Here is a 23,793-nt window from a genome sequence, read left to right on the forward strand (position 1 = left end):
ATAGCAGTATGCTGTCTACTCTGATAGGCAAAGCAACCCAGATTTTTTATTGGAGTTATTCTCAGAAATCAGGAATTAAACCTGCAACTTCTATCATGCAAAGCCAAGGCTACATACCTGACCTACAGCACACGAGCTAACCTGCAAGGATGGGCAATTGGCTTTGTTTAATCCTCCTTTTTATATACAGCTTAAGGTAGCAAACATGCTAGCATTTATCATTCCTCCTATTCTCCTCACAACAACCGTGAAATGAGCAGCTGGCCCAAAGTTACCCAGCTCATTTTTTCATGCCTAAGGCTAGACTAAAACTCACAAATGGTCTCCAATTTGGGCACAATCTATAGCAGCAAACTCTATAAAAAAGGGGGAAATTCTGACTGTACAGCTGTGCTGTGAACATAGAATCCAAAGCATAATTTGAATTAATTTCAATGTAGCCTAGATTTTCTGAGGAATTCACTGATGCTGTCACAGCTGAAACAAGAGCCCAGGGGAGATTCCACCCCTGCGACAAAGTTGTGTGATAAGCATAGATGTTGCAGACAGACAATTCCTGAGAATTTGTTGCAAAATATTATTATTGGTACCGGGATCTACTTTTCTGGATTATTGTTAGCCCCGGGGCCGATCCCAAATAACTTTGGTCAGTTGCATTTTAGGAAGGGATTCTTTGTTTTGCACTTTTGTTAATTGTCTAAATCTGATCGATTCCATAACAACTGGGGGTGATATACAGTATTAGAAACAGTTCAAAACAATATAACAAAAATAATAAATAAATGTCAAAAAGACAATAAAATGTATGTCCCAAACATAAAGCATTCCCATTAAAGATCTCCCAAGGCCTGGGGGAAACACTCAGTTTTTACAGTCTATGTAAACAAGGGCCAAATAGGTGCCATACCAATGTCTGGGGGAATGCTGTTCCAGACTACAGGCACAGTGCCAGAGAAGATCCATCACTTAATTGATGGGCTCCAAAGCATGCCAACTACAGTCCATTATCCATGATGGGCAGAAACTACAGGAAATAGATAGTCCTTCAAATGCCCAGGCCATAAAGCCATTTATGGCTTCTAGAAACCTGTTCTGAAAAGTGGACATAATTTAAAGATGTCATCAACCAGATTGCAACAACTGTACTTGGACTGAAAACCTGGGCCCATCAAGACTGGTTTGATGAAAACCGCAAAACCATTTCAGCAGCCCTCCAGGTCAAGAACAAGGCCTAGGCAAACTGGCAGAATGATCCATCATCTGTCTCAAAGAAAGACAATTTTAAGTACCTGCTGTCCAAAGCACACAGAGATCTGCAAGTAAGGCTGGTGGCAGAGGAAAGCTGAGAAGGTGGAACATTTTGCAGGTGTGCATGCCATCACAGAGTCCTTCAAGTGCCATAAAGTCAGTTTATGATCCTTCTAAATCACGATGCTCCCCTTGCTATCATTAATGCGTCGAACCTAATCAAAGACCAGGAAAGACTGAAAAACCACTGAGCCAAACACTTTTCCAACTTACTCAAAGGCTGTCCACAGTTGGTCTTACAGCTGCCAGTCTTGTATGCCCTAGATCTGCCTCCCTCCCTCTACTGAGGAGACCAGGAAAGCGAACTTGCAGATGAGCTCAAATAAAACAACAGGGCAGGGTGGCTTTTCTATTGAGATCTACAAAGCATTAGACCCAAACACCTTGCAGGCATTCAAGACTTTTGGAAGACATTTGGTCCACAGATGAGATGCCTGATGACTTCATTGTGGTTCTCTATAAAAATAAGGGAACCAAATGAGACTGTAGAAATTACAAAAGTATCTTACTGCTGTCTCTCACAGGCAAGATCTTTGCCCACATTCTTCTAAACAGACTTGTCCCTTTTTCAAAAAGGGACCTCCCAGAGGTGCAGTACAGCTTTCAGCATATATTTGCCATGAGGCAAGTCAGAAAAGTGCATAAAGCAGAACAAGCCTCTTTGTTCCATTTCTCCATTGACCTGAGAAAGGCATTTGACATTGTAAACAAGGAGGGCTTCTGGATTATCCTGAGACATTGTGGATGCCCAAGGAATTTGAAAAGTTGATTCAGCTACTACACAATGGAATGAAAGAACAGGGTATTTATTTTTTACAAAATTGATATATTAGCTGCATTTGTCATTTCCAGTGAGATTAAATGGGGTTGTGTGCTAGCCCCAGTCCTATTCAATCTGTTTTTTACTTGCATGTTGTCACATGCTATCTGAAATAAGTGTACATCAAGCACTGATTGGATGACTCTCTTTTTGACCTTTTTGACCCCAGTTGAATGCATGGATGAAGTGCCTCCATACAGTCATTCAAGAAATCCATTTTGCTATGACTTTAAGCTTCTAGGGCACAAAGACAATGATCTACAGTTAATGGTGAACAAATTCTTAGATACCACTATGCCCTCGGCCTGATTATCAGCCTGAGCAAGACTGAAATCCCATACCAGATAACAAGCCCATAGGACCAAAATTCACTGTTGACAACATCAAGCTGACAAATAACAGCTTCAAATACTTGGGAAGAACCATCTCAAATAATGAGTCTTTGGACAAAGAAATTAACTCCAGGATCAATAATGTCAGCCAGGCACTGGGGCAGCTGTGTACTAAAATGCTTAATCAACACAACATCCATATCGCCATAAAACTGAAATTCTACGGACCTGTGGTTATCCCTTCCTCCTATATATTGGCCTCCTATAAGGCCAACAGTCCTTCTTTCAGCTCAGAAGTTAGAAACTTCTGACGACTCATCATTTACAATTGTAAAGCTGGGTTTCTTAATTGTGATGAGGCAGAAATGATGTTACCTCAGGACAGATTTTAAAAATGGCTTTTCTTATCTAGAGAGTTTCAGACATTTTATGAGCTGTTCTTTCTCTGGCTAAAAATATTGGAGAGTCTTCCTTATAAAGCAAAGGAACAGAAGAGTCACCATGATTTTAGATTAGCTCTTTAAAAAAAACAACAGCAGGGATTTATATATATCTGATAAACTACAAATCCAGGAAGAAAGATTAGATCAGCTGTTCAGGCAATTACAAACTCATTGACCCTTTCTCCAGAGTTTGTCATCCTTTCTTGAGTCAGCAGAAAACTATACTGCAGCTCCACAGACTGGCCACAGGTGGTAGCAGGGATGATTTCAGGGCCAGGTTATCTTCGAGACCACCTTCTGCCGCATAGCTCCCAGCGACTGGTAAGATCCCACAGAGTTGGTCTCCTCCGGGTCCTGTCAGCTAAATAATGCCAGCTGGTGGGCCCGCGGGCGAGGGCGTTCTCTGTGGCTGCTCCAGCTTTCTGGAACCAGTTACCTCCTGAGGTCCGGACCATCCCCACCCTATTGGCCTTCTGAAAAGCGGTGAAGACCTGGCTTTTCTGGCAGGCCTGGAGCCGTTGATCTCGTTCTTGTGATCTGGCGAGATCTGGCCATGAATGGTGTGAATGAGTTTTTAATGTTTTTAATGTTTTTAATTTTTAAATGTTTTTTTTATAATGATTTTTTAAAATGTATTGTGAGCCGCCCTGAGTCTTCAGAGAGGGGCAGCATATAAATTGAATTAATTAAATTAAATTAAATTAAATTAAATTAAATTTCATGCACACAACCCAATCCTGTGCATGCGCAAATGAGGCTTCACACACTCACCCACCACTTGTGCAACCTGGTTCCAAATGGCCCATGGACCAGGACTGGTCTGCGGACCAGTGCTTAGGGACCCCTGCTATTGGCCACCCCAACTGTCAGTTCCTGCCAATCACCTGAATTCCCTCCAAAATGATGGGTGACAAAGCCTACAGATTTTATATGCATCTTGAGTTTGCCATTGGACCATATCAAAATAAAAAAGATAATACATTTCTAATGCTGATCCAACCAAAGATAACTTCGATTTATTTCACTCAAGGGCTGGAGTTGAAATGAAGGGAACAACATAGGATCAAGGGCAGAAAAAAAATGGAAAAGCTAATTACTTGGCTTTTTACTAGTTATTATTTAATAGGATCCTTAATAGGAACTAAATATACATAACCATCTGGCCCAGTTCATTGCATTGTCACATTTCTAGAGATTTGTTTAAATGCTAAACAATGTTTCCATCTTCTGTGACATCTTTACCTTAACTATATCCAGATGTTAAAATAAATAAAACAGCCTGCATTAAGGATGAGAAGTCCTTTGTCAGGTGGGATACAGATAATACTTCAAAATTAAAATAGCCCAAAGATTAGGTCACAGAGATGCCATGGTACAAAGTATGGATCGCAATCCATACTCGTCTGCACTACAGTACCTGTAATGTCTAGTGTCTCTAATGGGCCGGTCACTGCTCAGTTTGTCACTCTCCAACTGATTGAAAGCATGTTGCCGATAAGGGTCTTCTCCAGCCTTCAGTAGCTTTGATGATACATAGGCCTTTTCATCAAATCCTCTTAAGCCATTTTTCTCAGCTTGTGGTGGCTTGGATGCCTGGAGAGAGACAGAGTTAAAAGTTAGTCCTATAAAGGAGAAGGCCTTTTATGATTCAAGTGACAACCTGACATCCTATTGAGAGCCAGAAACAGATTTTCAAAGTAATATGTACAAAGTTTTATTTTGGAAAAAAAAAATGAGGCACAGAAATCTATTTTGTCAACCCAATCATTGGCTGATTGATTATGCTCATGATGCAGAAGAAATGAAGACTATGTTTCCTTTTCATTCTTGTCAAAACTTTTGTATACATTTATATTCTTTTATTTTAGTAGGGCTTTTTTGTTTGTTTGTTCCTTTGAGTCAGTTCTGAAACCTAGTGACTGCTTGGACAAATCCCTGCAGTTTTCTTGACAAGGTTTTTTGAAAATGGTTTGCCATTGTCTGTTTCCTGGGGCTGAGAGAAGCAAGTGGCTCAAGGTCATCCTGCTGGCTTTGTGGCTAAGGCAGGACTAGAATTTACAGACTCACAGTTTCTAGACCAGGGCTGTCAAACTCCCGGTCCATGGGCCAGATGCGCCATGTGCTGGCCACGCCCACACCTGGTTTAGTGAAGGGGAAAAAAGTCCCGATATGTCACATGACACCACTGTGACGACATGAGTTTGACACCCCTGTTCTAGACCATTGCCTTAATCTCTATAACCAAAGTGGTTTTGGTGGGCTCTACTTCATAGTAATACACTTAAAATATTGCAGACTTCAGTTTAAGATATATACCTATATTTTGAATGATATATACAGCATATACCTATGGACTCTTTTAAACAACAATATGGAACTGGTATGTCTTTTCCTTTTTTTCTTTCTTTCAACTTTCTGGTCCAACCAATGGCCTTTGTGATCTTTCATCCAAATACCTATCTTAGTTAATGTTTTAAGATAAGTCAAGGTCAATTAAGTGCTGCCACATAGCTGGCCTTTTCTTCCTAAATTCCTAACCAACTTCAACTTCAGTCAAGAATGAATTCTAAGAAATATGGCCGTTACATCTGAGGAGCATTAAACTGGGAAAGGTTAATATAGAATCATCTTACCTGGTCAACTACTTTGACCTAAAAGGATACTTGTCAAAAGTCTACTACGTATATCTGTTGAAAGAAAAGGAAGGGCTTGCTTTACAATTTACAGTTCCACAGATACATGATGCAGTATATATTCCTCCTCCTTCACCATTGCTTGCATGAAAAAGTTGTCCTTCTATCAGTACAATAACTACTTTCATCTCCTGTAGGCTGAAATGAGCCTCACTGTTGGATAAGATGGTTAGATGTCATATAGGGATGCATAGCTTTACTGAGAGACACTAGATACTAAATGATGAGCAATGTTTGTTAAAATGGTTAAAGATAGTAAAAGATTGAGTTTGTTGTCAATATCTGTCCAGACCTTATTCACAGGAGAGAAAGCAGATTTAAGAAAAGTTTCCTAATGAATACCCAAGGAAAATGCATCCTATGGTGATTCAGCAAACTGTATAGAAAATCTATATCTTTTCTTCCAGCTTTATTGCAGTCTTCCTCTTTGTTTTAAAACACTTAAAATAAGCTGTCTTCTGAATGACTCTTGCCCAATGACTATTCAGTTTAGATCCTGCCATCTATACATGAGAATGCAAAATGAAAATTGTTGTAAATAGTGTACACAGCTTTTATCCTCTTTAAAGCAGTGGAAATATAGGTAGTCATCAGTTAACAATGGTAATTGGGACAGGGTACTCTGTTACTAAGTGACAGAGCCATAAAATCCAATGTCATGTGACCACACCAACCAATGATTGCAATTCCAGAAGTTCCAATTTCAGTCATTAGACAAATCCTGTGTGAGGTTGTTAGGCATGACATCACATGATCACCATTTGCTATCTCCTGGCAACTTCCCCATTGACTTTTCTTATTGGAAGCTGTGAAGGTCGCAAACGGTGATCACATGACTGTGGGATGCTGAGACCATCTTAATTGCAAGCCATTTGCCAAGCACTGAATCACAATCAGATGATGATGGGGATACTACGATATTTACAAGTTCAAGGGCCAGCTGTAAGTCTCCTTGTTCAGCACTGTTGTAACTTTGAACAGATACTGATTGAATGGTTATTAGCTGAAGACCACCTGCAAAGAAAACTACACTTTTGTGAGGAAAACTGTATAAACCATTTTCTGAAAACCATTACAATAGCAAATTCATTAAAAATAAGTCATCAGAAAAGGTTGGAATTTCAAGTAGAAAAACTAATAAGTAGCCAATAAATGAAATATCTCTAAGATGATACCTATTTAAGATGGATGAATTACATTTGAGCAATACCCTAGAATTGAACTGTTTACCTTTGACATCTCAGCTTTTTCTTCTTTTCAAATGTCTGAAACAATTTTCAGTTTTAAAAGAAGGTATTGGACAAGTGTGACAAGCATTTCGATGCCTGTATACTGTTTTATCTACAAACATTTGCTGGTTTTCCTTCCTGATCTTTGGAAATGCCAGAGGCAAAATAATTAAATATTTATTTTTTTGTGGAAAGCATTTTTCCTTCACAGCTGATAAAGGCTGCCAATGAGCCCCCCTCCCCCCCCACCCGCCCCCACAAAATCCCTGTCCATAGTTTTGTACTCTAAAGCAGGAGTCTCAAAGAAAAAAGCATGGGAGGGAGGTTAGGAAAAGCATCTGACAATGGCAGCTTGCTTGACTGCCACATGCATGACAATATATTCAAATTTGCCATGGAATATATTTGTTTCTGCAGATTGCATGAAGCCTATCTTCATTGTTCTTATGGCTGAGTGATTCTAGAAAATGATATGAGTGACTAGTGAAGAAAAGGCCCAAATACCTTCTAGAGTTATTCAAGTATTGTTGTATCAAAATAATAATGAAAACAGGTTTTATATTGCCTTAGCATTGGGTGAAATGTCAAGTTTAGGCAGTTGCTTCAAACTGAAAATATTTCTCCTCAACAAGCTTCTCACAAAGCCTTCGTTAGTGAGGTTTATCGAAATGAAAGGGACAGGATTATGAGAATTTCCGTTTAAAACTAATTGATCTTCCAATAACAACCAGCCTTACACCCGGCAATGAAAATATTGAAATGGTAGATAACTTCTGTCTTTTAGAATCAACCGTCAATATAAAGGAACAAGCAGTTAAGAAATACACCACAAGCCATCACTTGGTAAAGCAGCCATTAAGGTCTTGGAAAAGAAATTCAAATGCCGTGAGGTGTCTAAACCTGCAAAGATCAGAATCATGCAAGCCTTGGTAACCCTCTTGAAGTGAAAATTGGGCTTTGAAGAAGCAGAATAGGAAGAATATTTGAACTTTGGTGTTGGAAAAGTCTCCTCAGAATATCATGGACGGCCAAGAAATTAATGGATCACCAAATAAAATGATCCAGAGTTCTCATTTAAGGCACAAATAACTAGGCTCAAGTTATCTTACTTCAATCACATTATGTGAAGATTCAGCTCTTTAGAAAAGGCTCTAATGTTAGAAAAGGTGGAAGGAAAGAGAAGAAGATGACTAGCATCAAGATGGATGACCTCAGTTATAGTGGTGATGAGTGCACCATTGGGAGCAGAGGTGGGTTTCAGCAGGTTCTGACTAGTTCTGGAGAACCGGTAGCAGAAATTTTGAGTAGTTCAGAGAACAGGTAGTAAAAATTCTGACTGGCCCTGCCCCAGGGGTGAGTTCTACTTACCTTTATTACTGGTTCTCAACGGGGCCATGCGCACTTGCTTCGCTTCGCTCGTGTGCATGCGCACTCTTTTGCGCAAGCGCAGAAGCTTCTCCACATGCGCAGAAGCATTTTGATGATGTCGGGTCAGTGGGCGGAGCCTCCCGCAGGTTTTACTACTGGTTCAATAGAACCGGTGCGAACCTGGGGCAACCCACCACTGCCCTGCCCCCATCTATTCTCTGCCACTCAAATCCCAGCTGATTGGGAGGAAATGGAGATTTTACAGTATCCTTTCCCTGGAGTGGGGTGGGAATGGAGATTTTACAGTATTCTTTTCCTGCCATGCCCACCAAGCGATGCCCACCAAGCCAAGCCACACCCACCAAGCCACACCCACAGAACCAGTAGTAAAATTTTTTGAAACCCACCACTGATTGGGAGATCTGGAAAAGCAGACTAGTGACAGATTGTCATGGAAAAAAATCTATGTGATCACTAGGAGTCATAAATGACTTGATGGCACATAAACAAACAATCAATGTTTACATAGAAACTTTATTTTATTTTATTGGATTTCTATACCGCCCTTCTCCCGAAGGACTCAGGGCGGTGAACAGCCACAATAAAACACATAAATACAAAAATTTAAAATAGAATAAAAACGAATTAAATAATTTGGCTGAAACTAATTTAAAATACCCGATAATTTAAAAACAAATTTACATTTACATTTAAAAGGGGAGAAGATTTAGGCCAGGCCAGGTTGATTAAATAAGAGAGTCTTGAGTGCGCGACGGAAGGTGCGCAGATCCAGGATCCTCCGTATCTCTGGGGGGAGCTCGTTCCAGATTGTAGGTGCCCCCACAGAGAAGGTTCTCCCCCTAGGGGCCAGATTTCCTGTGAACTAGTCATTTCCAAATTTCCTGTGAACTAGTCATGGTTCTTTTGACTGAAAACAGCAGAGCCTGAAGATGGCTTTTTATAAACTATCTCCTCGATTCTTATCATTTATTTATTTATTTTATATATCAAACTTCTTAACTGCCCAACTCCCTGGTACAGTTAGCATTACAATCAGGGGTGGGATTCAAAAATTTTAGCAACCAGTTCTCTGCCCGGTTGCTGGGTGGGTGTGGCCATGGTGGGCTTCTGCACCATGGCAGGGAGGGTGTTTTCACCCTTCCCAAGCTCCAGAGGCTTCCCTCGAGACTCCAGAGGCCCTCCGGAGGCTGGAAACGGGCCCCATTCTGGACTTCCGGAACCTCCAGGAGGCCCGTTTTTTGCCTCCCAGAGCCTCCATGTGGGCGCTGCATTTACCTGGCATCCAAAATGGGCCGCGTGGAGACTCCTGGGAGGGGACGGGTGGGCGGGGCCAACCAATCCTTGCAACTACTGGTTTGGCGAACCAGATACAAAATTAGCGTCCGATTCCCCTGAGCCAGTCTGAATCAGCTGAATTCCACCCCTGATTACAATGATGATAGAACATTCTTTAAATCACTAATTTTCTGTTTTATGTTCATGCACAGGCCAGATCAGTGTAGTGGTTAAGGCATCAATCTAGAAACTGGGAGATTCTGAGTTTTAACTAGTTTTAGGCACAAAGCCACCTGGTGATCTTGGGCCAGTCATTCTCAGCCCCAGGAAGGAGGAAATGACAAATCACTCCTGAAAAACCTTGCCAAGAAAACTGCATAGACTTGCCCAGGCAGTCTCTGAGAATCAGACACAATTGAACAGAACAGGAAAAAAATGTGATTGTTAAGCATTATCTAATTGTATTCATACAAAAATGCTGTCAAGTAAATTAAAAGGGCTTAATAAAAATTGGAATCAAAAATATCCTAATTCATTTGTTGTAATTGATTCCATTGACTCTCCAATGTCCAAAAATATTCCATTCCAAGGTGTTGGGAGCTGTTTTACCATTTTTATCTGACAGAGTGTGCTGTTTACTACTTTTGCTTTTTATCTGATCTCTAAGAGAAAAAAAATTATCTCAGCTTTCTCCTTGATTTTGATTCATCGTTGCTATGAACTGTGGCTCCAGAGGAAACATGGCTAACAATTCTTGGCTTAGCTGTTAGCCTGCTTTTCTCCTGTATCATTTATTATTTTTTAGTTCAGGTCCTACTTCAAGGCATGTCTGGAGTTGATAAGAGCTGTAGTTCCAACATATCAAGAGGAACAAGTTGGGGAGGCTGGATTAATCTAATTCGTTAAAAGAATATTCTCTCATAAAAAGGTCCTGTGTGGCTAATTTCCTGGAAAAGGTACCAAGCTCAGGAAAACATAAGATACTAGTCTAATACTAGTTATGAATCTACAATAATTTCAGCTGACTGAATTCTCCTGTGATCTTTGTTTGCCCTGTCTTGGGTCGCAAACTGTTGCATAGTCAGAAGTTCTTCCACTGTCTGCTCATATTTCTGGAATGTAAATTAAAACCTGCATTTTAACCATTGCCTTCAATAGTTTCTTCACTTTCCATTGTCCTCCATCAATTTATACATGAGCAACACAGTAATCTAAAGATTCTTATGGCACAGGCATTATTAATCGACCACCGCAGGTAGAAGCAGTAGGCTTTGAAATCATTCAAATACAGTGCTAAAGCCATTGTTCAATAATGTACATGCAAATCTTCTCCCTTCTCTTCTACTCCTGTGCCATGAAATCCTTTGCTAACAAGAGTTGGTTTCCATATCTACTAGAAAGTACTTTTAGTTTTAATTGTATTTTATTCGGACAAGCCAGATTCATAAAGCACAATTTGCTCTGACCTTATTCAGGCAAATAATGGAAAACCAAGCATAGTTTATTCTAGCTGGTTGCAAACAAAAGCAAGTATTTAGCCTTCAGTAAGAGAAGAGATAGGGAGCAAAGAAGCCCAAGACACCTTCGTATAATGTTAACCCATAGGTTAACTGGTAAATGAAGCATGAACACATACTCTTGGTCTGTTCATAGTTCTAAGTAGTTTCAAACCCAGTTTCCATCTGGAAAGTAAGACTCCACTCAACAGAAAAACAGTTCTGGGAAGTGTAGAGCAGATGGGCTTTTTCTTCTTGGTGTTGCCAAGGTGAGCAAGACATTTTTAGGACATTCTTTATTAGCATATGTATAGTTCCTCACAGGGGTGAAATGCTCAGAAGTCTGCTACTGGCTCGCTTTGCTACTGGTTTGCTGCGTGCGTGCATGCGCTGTGCACGCCAAATGTGCACTTTGTGCGCAGGCACACCGCAGGCGCTACTGCACAGTGCTGAGAAACAAGGATTAACAAGCCTTTTCTAAGGTAAGTAGAACAGTGAGGGAGAGAACAGCTGGGCCGCGTGATTTAGATTCGCTAGAAAGCCGGATTTTCTGCTTTCTAGTGAATATAAATCACGCGGCATAGCTGATCATCGGAAATACTGATTCGTCTGAACTGGTAGCATTTTTTTTTACTACCAGTTTGCTGAACCGGTAGCTATTATTACTACCGGTTTGGGCAAACCGGTCCAAACTGGTAGCATTTTACCCCTGGTTCCTCACCTATAATTTCTACTTCCTGTTATCTCCCTTTCCTCCTTGCTGCTGCATTCCACACATGTGGGTGTCACAATCAGAGAAAGGTTTTTCTCGTTACCCTTTCTCTGATTTCATAAAATGTTTGTAAGAGGACGCTCGGTATAGGATCTCAGACAATGAAATTAATGTTGACATTTAAAATTAGCATTAATGTAATTAACATAAAAGCCTAGACTTGTGGATGTGACATCTCTTCTGTGGGAACTGCACTGGCTGCCAATCTGTTTCCACATACAATTCAAGATGCTGGCTCTCTTCTTTATTGGGGCTGGGGTATTAGAAGGCCAATCTTTCCCCTATTTCATCCACCTGCCCCACTAGGATGGAAAGGCAGGGCATATTATGAGTCTCATTGATTAAGGAGGTGCATCTGGTGGGGTCATAAAAAAGAGTCTTTTCAGTGGTGGTCCCTTCTTTATGGAACATCATTCCCCCAGAGATACTATTGGCCCCCACCCTATTGCTCTTCAAAAAGGATCTAAAAATGTGATTTTTGTCAGCAGCCCATAAGGACTATGAATGAAGATGGAGCCTATCAAGTGGTCAATTTGATTGGTTGCTACCATGGAGAGTGGGGTGGGTTTTCTTACTTGTTTTTCTTATATGGTAGATTTTTTAATGTTGTAAGTCCCCCAGAGTCACCTATGTGTAAGTTGGGTGACTATATAAATTTGTTTAATAAATAAATAAATTTGAGCAGCCTCCTGACAGGGCAGGCAATCCCCAACCTGAATATAATATCTACATGAAAGTTGGGGGAATTCCTTTATTTACAGATGGACAGAACTGGTAGCAGCCCATTGAGATAGGAATGAGAAGATCCTTTAATGTTCCTTGACTTTGTAAAACATCAGGGATAAGAAGAGTATTACTGCTAGGAGGAGCTAGGTTATGGGCCAGGATCTGAAGCTGTCTTCTACACAATTGACATCTAGAATGAAAGACCTGCCTACTGTGTATAGAATCCTGTACTAGTCTCTTTAAAATGTGGAAATGACAGGAAAGAATCAGCCTACCATTCTCAAGCTTTTTCTGTGATTCTGCCTCCAAAATCTTAGAGTTTATCATGATTTTCAAACATCAATATTTATAATTTCATTTGTGATTTATGATCCCTAACTAGATATGATAGGGAAGATTTACAGTATAATTGGATGTCCTGTCCTTTTTTTAGATTTAAAAGCAATAGCAGGACAGGGATGCAATTGACACTGAAGATGCTCTAGAAAATGGGATGCATCAGTTGAACACTTCCTCTACAGCACAGTACAGTCCTAATCACAATCTCCATGTATTCATAATTTGCTAGATACTATTTACCTGCTTTCTGCTCCTTTCCTCTATCCAGATGGGCAAATCTCAGCTTGTTGTGTGATTTTGATAAAACTCAACTCCCTTCTTAATAAGTCTGCTTTAATCACTTTTAAAACGTGTCAGGAGATTCAGTCATGGATTTTCCTTCTCAAATACATTTTGTTCTTCCAATAATAGAATACAAAAAATTGTTACAACTATCATAGAATTGTTAAGCAATTTGCACCATTAATTGATACATATACTGTATAATATTGGGACACAATGTAATGGGGGGAGGGGTGGTTAGCATAATGCAGGGGTGTCAAACTCACGGCCCAGGGGCTGGATACACTGGCCACGCCCATACCCAGTTTAGTGAAGGGGGGGAGAAGTTGTGATATGTCACGTGACATTGCTGTGACAATGCAAGTTTGACACCCCTGGCATAATGTGTCAATCAGCTATTTAGTCATATTATTTGTTGGCTAATGGCTTGGTACTGTGTGACAGCTTGTTCATTAAACTATAGCTTCCAAAAACTTGGCTCAACTTTATGTGTGAACTCATCTCCCAAGACACATAACTAATTTTTACCTTCCTAGAATTGAAGTCTGTTACAATGCTTATCCACATTAGATTATGTGATTTCACAGCAAATTTGCAGACAAATAATTATCCTTATATTTTAGGCTCACATCATTTTAAATGTTCAATGAAACATTCTGCTATTCCCACACAAGAAATTTTTCTCGGTTTCAAGTTTGGGAGGGAGGAACACATCTGCAGTTTACTAAGTTGGGATAACTATTTGTTGCTATCTAGTGGTCAGCTGCAGTTCTGTAGTGCAGATATGGTACTGCACGGTTATTATCATTTAGTAGCATAACATTTGGCATGGATAAGGTTTTTGATTGTTCCAGTTTTTTGGTAAATTGGGATAGATAATTGAATATGGGTCAGGGCTAGAAGGAGGCATAACCTGCTTATCTAAGCATTTCAATCTACGTAATGTATGTGAAGCATATCTAAGAACCTTTAATTATACCCTTACAGGTTCTCTTAAATTAAATCAACGGGAATACCAATACTTCAAATAATGCCAAAACAGAACATGACCAAATTTTTCCAAATTAGTAATGCTAGGAAAACCAGTTACATAAAATGGGTGTGAACTGTAACTGAACCAAATTATAGTTAGTTGGAATCTGTTGTCATCTAAAATTCCAGATACTTAAATCAGTGAGAAACTAGCTCAGCTATATAATGTGCAGGTCCTATGGGACTGAATGCTGTCACATAATAATATGTAATGTGAAGCCTGATCTGCAGGATCAGTCCCCCAGTGGCTTCTTGTGAGTCTCCACTAGGCAGAAAATATGAGGCTGTCAAAATGGCCACAGCAACAAGCAGAGTAAAGCTACAGAATCCTGGCTTTGCCTGCCTTGTTAAAGCCTGCCTCAGTTATCTATACACATAGCTGAAGCAGTAATGCTCCTAGTTAAAACAGACCTAGCCCACAACCGGTGAATTGCACTCTCCAAGGTACTGATTATTGTTTGATTTGCCAAGAAACAGGTCTTGCTTGCTACTATATGCCACCATTCCTTGACAGCATTCAAGTCACAAGCTGCCATCCTCAGAGTTTTCAGCTAGATCAAGTCATGATGAATACAGTCCATTAACTGGAAAGTCAGGGGGCAGGAATGAGGGTAATTAAATTTAAAATAAATATTTTTGCTACAATGTCCCGATACCAAAAAGAAACAATACAAAATGGAATATTTGGGGGCAACCTCTGAAGGGAGATGGCCTGAAGATAATTGGACACTCAGTCTGCTTCAGAACTGTGAGCACTTGATTCCAGAGACATAACCTGAATATGTCATTTAGTAAAATATAACAAAAATATATGTATCTGATGACAATTATGAGGGTGGGAACATTGAAACACTTCCCTTAAAAAAGAATCTGAGCAACCCTCCCAGATAAAATGAAAGTGGGAGGCAGCTGGACTCCTGTCAACAAAGAAGTCTAAATCTCTCTATTACTGGCCACACACCAAGGAGTTAACACATCTAAAAGAATGAAAGAATCACACTACAGTAATTCTAGTATTACATCTGAGCTTATCTAAACTGCAATCTTATGTTTAACCTTGTGGTTCATGAGTCTGCATCCAATTTGCTTGGTGCTTGCATTAGAGCAAAACTGTTGCCCTTGCACCAACGATGGGGATCCAACTTAAATCTGAGCTTCAACTGCAGTGTGTCACTGCTTTGACCCCAAGAGTGTCAGATTGCTTTATGTATCATGTAAAGACAATTGTCCTATATCACCAAGCTTGTCAAGTTCTTTATCGACCCTTCTCAATCCAAGTACTCCATGATGCTGCCACCTATGAACCTATTAAGATAGAGTTGGCATCAGATTTCATAAGCTTTTGATGCCATCGTATGACTTCTCTGTTTCATCAGGCCCCCTCTGCATTTTATCTGTCACTTTCATACAGTTCTCTATTACAAGTTTGTAAGGAATATATGTTTTAACATATTTTTATAAGCAAATTACTTGTTTTTTTAAAAAAACCTAACTGCTTTTAAATGAACTGTATTCTCATTTTGAGATGGTTTATAGCCATGAATATGCAAGATAGAAAAGACTATACAAGTAAATAAATAAATAAAATGACAATTGTATCACAGCAGATATGAGGCACCTAGTGAAAGGAAGTCAAATCTCCTCTATCTGCTGCTGTTGTAGGATCCTCTGCAAATTAAATCCATCTGAACCAAGAAAGGGTTCAATTCTGCTCCGAGGAAGGAGAAAACAGAGTATCTAGGAAGCGACTGTATGAGTTGCAAAGGGACAAAATAGAATGGAACCAACTGTCATTGGAAGGAAGTACAAATTACGATGAAAATATAATCCATTTTATTACCTAAGGAATTTCAATTGAGAGACTGAACCCTGAATAGTTCACGATTTTCCCCATCTTATTTAAGCACAACATCATGCAGTTTTAATACCATCATGAGATTTCTCTATATTTCCTGCTCCAGAAGCAGACCTTTTCAAAAAGGCCTCTATCCCAGTCCCTGATAAGGCTTTCATTTGCCTCTATTGCTTACAGGTTATTCAGTTTTTTGGGACTCAACACAACAATTACATTATCTGTTCATCCCAGTTGGGTTGCTTCATTCTTATATGGATTGATAATATCCGGCACCATTATTTCATTAGTGTTATTCAGAGCAGAGATTATTTTCAATTACCAGCATCTAGAGGGCAGTACAATGGGCAGAGTCTGAGATTGTAAATCAGGGATATCAAACTTGCGGCCTGTGGACCAGATGCATAACGTGTGACCATGCCCATGCCCGGTTTAGCAAAGGGGGGGCGAGTTGCAATACGTCAGCTGCCATGACGCCACAAATTTGACACCCCTGTTGTAAGTGTATAATTTTTATGACGTTTGAATGAGTTCATCCTTTTCTCCAGTTGTGTACTCAATTTTTGTAATGTTAGAAGTAAAATACAAGAGACATGTGATAAAAGCAATCAAATCTGCCCAGAGACTATATGTTTGGATGATAAGATGAATTGTGTTTATCAATATTCTTTCGGCTAAATAACTAAGAAAGTTGAGTCTTCTTTTTTTTTTTTTTGCATTTGCATTTGCTCCTCAAATAACTGTCTATATTGGGTTTTTTTGCATTTAGCTAGTTTTCTTTCCTTATCATGCAGTAATTTAAAATAAACATTCCCTCTAAATAAAACTGGAGGAGTTGTCAGCATGTATTGTGAATTTGCCTCCTACTGAATTCTATCAGCATACATGCAGGACATTAGTTCCTTAGTGATTTATGACTTTCTTAAATACAGAAGCACTTTCAAATCAAAAATATAGCAAAGAGAAGGAGATAGTATCTTTACATCAGCACAATAAGTTTTAAAAAGAACTCAAGGTTTATCATCTTGCTGCCCAAGGCAACAGTCTTGACATTTCAATGATGACAAATACACAAGTTGAGAGGCTTTATCTGCACAAGGTAAGAATATACCAAAAAGTAAGAAACACATTTAACAGAAGTCTGAAGGTGAATACCTGGGAATCAGTTCAGTAGTGGGTTGCTACCGGTTCACCCCAGATTGTGCAAACTGGTAGTGGCGGCGGCTGGAGGCTCCGCCCACCCGCCCGGACGCTTCTGCACATGTGCAGAAGCAGCACATGCGCACGCACGAGCAAACCAGAAGCAGACTAAATTGAAACCCATTACTGAATCAGTTGAGTAGTTCCTTAGGCTCTACAAGTGCATGACCCATTAATGTATTTTCATTGTGGTTTCTCTCAGCTATAGAAAGGAAGTTCCATAGAAGATTAATAACATGATAACATCCCCTTGTGATTTGTATTTCTGTATCATGGATCAAAGACTGCCTTCTATTTACATTTTTTCAGCATCCCATTTTCTTCCCACCCACCCCCATTTGTTACTGCTCTCTAAAGACCTTCTCTAGACAAGAAGATGAGGTAAAGCATATCGTTCAAGAACCATTGCTTTGACTCAGATCAGACAATGAGCAGATTTTTTTTCAAAAGGAAAGAAAGATGAGAAAATACATATTTATGTATTTATCTGCAAAAACAGATCAAGGTATCTTTGCCTACTTGAATAGTTTATTTTCTTGGATTTATATTTGCTTTAAATATAATAAATGATAACAATATAAACGAAAGTCAAGAGGATTCCTTATGGCTGATGGGGTCTGGGGACCAGGAGTGAGGCACCTCTGGCCTAAAAGCAGACACTTCTTAATCCATAAGAAAGTGCAAGCAAGCAAACAAGAGTCAGCCTGCCAAGTTTTGAAATGTGATATGCAATTGAGTCTTCGAATATTATATGCACTTACCATAATTTTCACATGCTTAAATATATTTTCTACACAATTATAGAATTTCAGATTTTCAGTGGGAATACTGATATCCGCTTTGTAACAGTTGGTACCTAACCATGAGATAACTTCAGTGATGGGTTGCTCCCGGTTCGGTCCAGTTCTTGCAAACTGGTAGTAACAGCGGCGGGATGCTCCGCCCACCCACCTGGATGTCATCATGAACGATCTGCACATGTGCAGAAGTTAGTGCGCGTGCTCCCGTTGCGAACCGGTAGCGGAGGTAAGTAGAAACCACGCCTGGATAACTTGTAAATATACAAATATGATAATGCAAATGTTTCAGTGTATATGCTTCTCTCAATCCCCGCTTTTTAAAAAAGAAACATTTATGTGAAATAAAAGTTTGTAGAGGTTCTTAGTTATCCAGATCATGGTTGTCCCAAAGGTGCTTTTTCAGGAGGCAACTGGACTTCCCTGTTTTTTTCTTTGAAGACTTCTCATCCAAGAAGCTTCTTCAGCTCTGACAGGATAGTGGGGAATGGAATGGAATATATATTTATGTGAAATAACTTTCTCTCCCTGTCTCTGTCTCACTTTCAGAAACTCTTCATAAGTGAATCTTGGTGGGGTTGTTTTGTTTTGTTTTTGTTTTGTCTAGTATATGAATGTTTTTTCAAAACCAAGTAAAACTGATTTAGATGGCTGACCTGATATATCCCTAAAACTTTATTTATTAAATAAATCAAACTCAGTATTTGTATTCTGTAAGTGATTCTCTTGATCCATTTGTTTTGTACTTGTATCTTCCCACAGGAAGCCACTTATAATAATAGGTAGCTCTTTACCACTGTTTTGTCAAAGATTTGAAAATGTTAAGTGATCATTCTAATCATTTTAATTAATGGGTAGCATTTGGAATAAAAGTCTACGGTGTGCAAAGAAGTATGAGAAAATGCAAATGTGAAAAGAATTGAGATAAGCCACTATTTTAACCCTAACCCCTTCCCTTTGAGATGGAAATAGTATTATAAGCATACTAATATTAGGGATTTTTTTAACAAAAGTATTCTCTGGAAAGTAAAGCTTCAACTGAGTCTAAACAAATAATGAATCCAAATTAATTCATTGTAGCTGCTTTTCTCTTTTGTTACAGCTAGCGGGCATGATATTCCACAAAAGAAAAATGATGTTTCCTCCTAGGTCATAAACATTTCACAGTACAATATGTGAGGCTTAGCACATAGCAAATATTTATGGCTATGGGACAATTAGAGGAAATATGAAAAACAATTTTGCACAGCCTAAATTTCTTATTACTTTCATTCCACAAAATCTTTTATCTTTGCAGCTCCAGAACAAAGTAGAAACTGCTTGCTAGAGCAAAGGGATAAGATTCAGAAGAAGAGTGGGGAGCAGAGAATGCATAAAGGGTAATCATTTCTTTTGAAACATATTTTTCATTATTATTATTATTATTATTATTATTATTATTATTATTATTATTATTATTATTGATACAGAGCAACTGCTGATATGATTGGACTTGTCTACTCAGACAGTTTATTGATTGAAACGTCTAAGATGCTTTAATATTTCACTTTTTGTAATTAGGAACATTTTGATTCACATATACTCTTAAATATCTCCCCTCCATAGTTAAGCTGGTTTCCAACAGAATAACAGAGTTGGAAGGTCTTCTACTCCAACTCCCTGTTCAGGCAGGAAACCCTATATATCATGAAAAGAATGCCTGCATCTATCCAAGATTTATCACCTCTAAAACCCTCTGTGAAAATAGAAGTATAGTGTCTTCTTAGCCTTCTCCCAATTTACATTTTGCCGCAGAAGCCAAGTGCCTGGGATGTGAGCCTCCTTATTTGGGTGGGCATTTCTGCAGTATTTGATACTGCTTACCACAATATTCTTCTGCCTGGATTCACTGCTCTGGATTTGGGGAGCACAATGATTCTGATACTTCCATTACAGCAGGTAGCATGGATGGCTTTCTTGCCACTATATTTTCTGCAACTTCTGCATGAAGCTATTGGAAGATGTTATTCATACTTGCAGCTTTGTCTTTCTTTTTCACCTACTTGTTCAGATAAATTATGGGGCTTCTGAAACTGTTGTACTGTCATGTATGAGGGTAAACAAGTTGAAATATATAGGTTGTATTTGGAAAGTTACCTAACCTGGATAGTAAAAGAGGTTTTAAATGGATTACATTCCTGCTAAAGATCAGGCATACAGCTTGAAAGTGTCCTTGGAAATGTTGGAAAAACTCAGCTGCTCACAATAACCAGGAATCATTCTTATCAGCTTAGGTATTTCATAGCAACTTTATTTAGAACCCTAATCAGCATAGGTATATTAAACCCCTTCAAATTAAATTTAAACTAGTTCAGATGATGCAGATTAAGGGTATCCAGATGCTGGTGGAAGATAATAAATCTAGACCAATTGTGCATTTATGAAATCAGATGCTGACATACTTCAAAGCCTAATTCAAAGTGGTGTTATGAATGCTAAATCCTAAATGGTTGATATAAATATCTACCTTCAGTTACATGATCATGTCTGCCCACAGCTGAAATCTGAGGCAAATTTATTTTTTCTATGTCCTTATAGAAACTGCTAGGTCCACAGTGGTTGGATTTATGTATTGCTGTATATCTTGTGTTGAAGCCAAGAATTCTAGATGCTAAAATATACCCAAATAATAGGGTTCAGCTTATCCATAGATGGGCTTATCTGCAAGTAGATATATATATTTTTAAAAACCTACATATCCTATATATTCCCATAGTATAAGCCCATCCACAGCTAAATAGATCCTCAAATTTTAATCAAAATATCATGAAAATATGGGTCAGCTTATCCATGGGTAATGCATTTTCATGGTGGTTTGATTAAAAATTTGAGGGTCAGTTTATCCATAGATAGTTTATATGCATGTATATACAGTCTGCTGTGTCATAATGTATTCTTCTGTTAGATTAACAAGATGTATGGATCAGCCCCTGCAGTTTGTAAGCTTTGGTTTATGGAAGAGGTGCTAGGTTTAAGCTCCTTGAGATTCATATGATCTTTTGATCAGCCTTCATTGCTTCTCCAAAAATTAATTGTGATCTTAATTAGATAAAAGGGAAAGTTATTAAAAAGATCAGGTATGATATTAATTATATGATATTAATTAAATTACATTTAAATGCAAATTATACTGCATTAAACTTATGTTTTCTCATGCTCCATTTAAATCTCTGGCCTGATCCCATCTTTTTTGGGGGGGAAGGAATAGTTCCTGATATGCTACACAATAGGCATTTCAGCCTGAAAAAGTTATGCACTTTTGGTTTATGGTTTAGCATAATGTGTGGACCCACCTAATTGTGGCATTCAACAAACTATTATTAAATAAGTCATGGTTTAGCACAATGCATGAATCCAGCTAGTTTCATTTAAATAAACCTTGCAACTCTTTCTTTTAGAATTGCTTTTGACTAATGTGCTAAATTGTTTATAGGCTTGTATGCCAAAATATTTTTTCTCCTCTTACATTATTTACAAACTGATGTCTTTTAATTTATTATGCTAGCAACATATTTCACTTTGGGAGGGTGTGCTCTAAAAAAGCAACTATAAACTTACACACACATACACACAAACATTTTAAATGCCATTGATTGGTTCTTTTGTACACAACCAAGCAGATTAACTGCTTCTTTGGAGTGTTGGTCAGACCACATTAAAAAGATTTTTTTAAAAAAGGTCCTTCAAAATCTATTAATGAAAATCACTGTAAAACACCCTTTGTTTTAAGATTTCCTGATAACAATTTCCGGTATAAATTGGGCTACTGAAGAATAAATATTCTAGAAATCAAGTGCAAACTTCCATCTAGAGTTTAATAAAGCTAAAAAAAAATGTAAAAGTGTTTGCAACAGTCTTTCAAAAGTAAGATCAGCATGGCTTTAGCAGATATTCTGGGAGCTACAAATGAAATATATTTGCTGTGCCCAAAGAAAAGTGTTTTGGGTAGAACAAAAAAAAAATAATCACAGTTTCTGCTTATATTTCTCCCTATAGAACTAACATGTATGGATACACACACAAATACTAATTTTGCCAAGCATTTTCTTTGTCCAAAAGAATAGTGTTTGCTTTATTCAATTACCTCAGACTACGTGCCCTGCCAAAAGAAATAGAAGATGTTACCATGGAAACCAACAAAAAAAATCAGCCAGCTGTTACAACTGATGTAGCCTTTCTATCCTAACCACCCAATTTTTTTTAGTGACCAGCTATACAGTAAAAGAAATGTTAGAGGATGCTTAGGGAATATTGGGATTTTTTTTAAAAAAAAAATGTTGAATCCAGTATGGGGAATTATTTGTGTTCTGCTCCATGGAAGATGCCCATTTTTCTCTAGTCTTCTGCGTTCTCTCCCATTCCCATGTTCACAACACATAAAACAAACCTATAATTTGTAAACACGTTCCTTGTTGCAGAACATTGCTTCATCACTGGACCACACACACACCTTCCCTTTTTCACCCACAAATTCCCAACCACTATTGACAAAGACCATTTTTTATTCCAAAATGCTGATTTAGCAATTTGTTCTGATACAGCATTTTTCTCATTTTGGGGTCAATAGAACTCCACCTTATTCTGCCATATTCTGTGCCTAAACTTGCTGACTGAACAAGCCCTGTCCTTTCTCTTTTCATTAAACATTCTTCACTGCTGCTGAGGCCTGATTACCCTCGAGATCTTCTGAATGACAGGTTTTCTATCCTATCTCACTTACATTAATCACCATTAAAAATGACACCTCAGCCAGTTACTGCATTACAACTGAAGCAGGGTTTAAGCACAGTCCGTTGGGCAAATGCAAAGAAATGTATTACCGGTATATAATATCTCTCTGAGAATCAATATCTAAAAAGCACGTTTTGAAAGAAAATTCGAATGTAAGAAGAATTGTAGCCCAGAGAATTTTCTACAATGCCACATGAATATTAGCTAGTGTTTGCGAGTGTGTTCTTTAGGATTAAACGTTCACTTAGAAGTCAACCTCAATCTCCTCATGGCTGTTAAATGCTAGGATGATTGGAAATGTGCTATTAGCATTTTTGACGCAAATAATAAGTGGCAACAATAGAATTTAATGCAAGTACTGTAAGAGAGAAAAGATTAGCACTAAAACAACCTTATTCAGCAAGTGTTGTCAGTTGACAGAACAGTCCTGTAAGACCTTTTCATTCAAGTCTCCCTGAGTTCACTGGTTTTCATTCTTAAAAAACATGTTTTGGTTTGTTTGTTTGTTTCATTTGTTTGTTTGTTTATATGAGCCAGTTTCGGGTAGTGGTTAAGACATCAGGCTAGAAACCAGGAGACTGTGGATTCTAGTCCTGCCATAGGCCCAAAGCTATCTGGATGAGCTTGGGTCAGTTATTTTCTCTCAGATCTAGGAAGGAGGCAAGGACAAACCACTTCTGAAAAATCTTGCCAAGAAAACTGCAGGGATTGAACAGACAATCTCTAAGAATTGGACATGATTGAATGGAAGATGGAAAATATGTACTTATTTACTTATTGTTTTGTTTGATTTATATGGCCATCCATCTCACCATAGTGTCAATGGGCAACTCACACAGTTAAAGAACAAAAACCAACAGTAAAAATAAAATATAGTCAAGGTTTTTTTTAAAAAACGCAACAATCCAGCTGGGATTAACATAACCATCTGGGCTCTAAATGAGAATCCAACCCCCTAAACCCAAGTTATTATGTTAATATACATAGGCTGCAATCCAATGCAGTGTTATAAACTCAATGAATAATCCCTTTAATGAA

General features: G+C 38.5%; 1 protein-coding gene across 1 annotated transcript in view; it reads right to left on the reverse strand.

The window, feature by feature from the left end:
* Positions 1-23,793, reverse strand: part of GALNT16 (polypeptide N-acetylgalactosaminyltransferase 16) — a 195,107-nt gene that overhangs the window by 100,079 nt on the left and 71,235 nt on the right. The window contains exon 2 of the mRNA XM_034417643.3: positions 4,321-4,496. Within this exon, the coding sequence (XP_034273534.2) occupies positions 4,321-4,496 (176 nt within the window). The remainder of the gene's footprint in view (positions 1-4,320; positions 4,497-23,793) is intronic.

Source organism: Pantherophis guttatus, chromosome 1, assembly GCF_059756535.1.
Source record: "Pantherophis guttatus breed Tessera chromosome 1, ASM5975653v1, whole genome shotgun sequence".
NCBI classification, from domain to species: Eukaryota; Metazoa; Chordata; class Lepidosauria; order Squamata; family Colubridae; genus Pantherophis; species Pantherophis guttatus.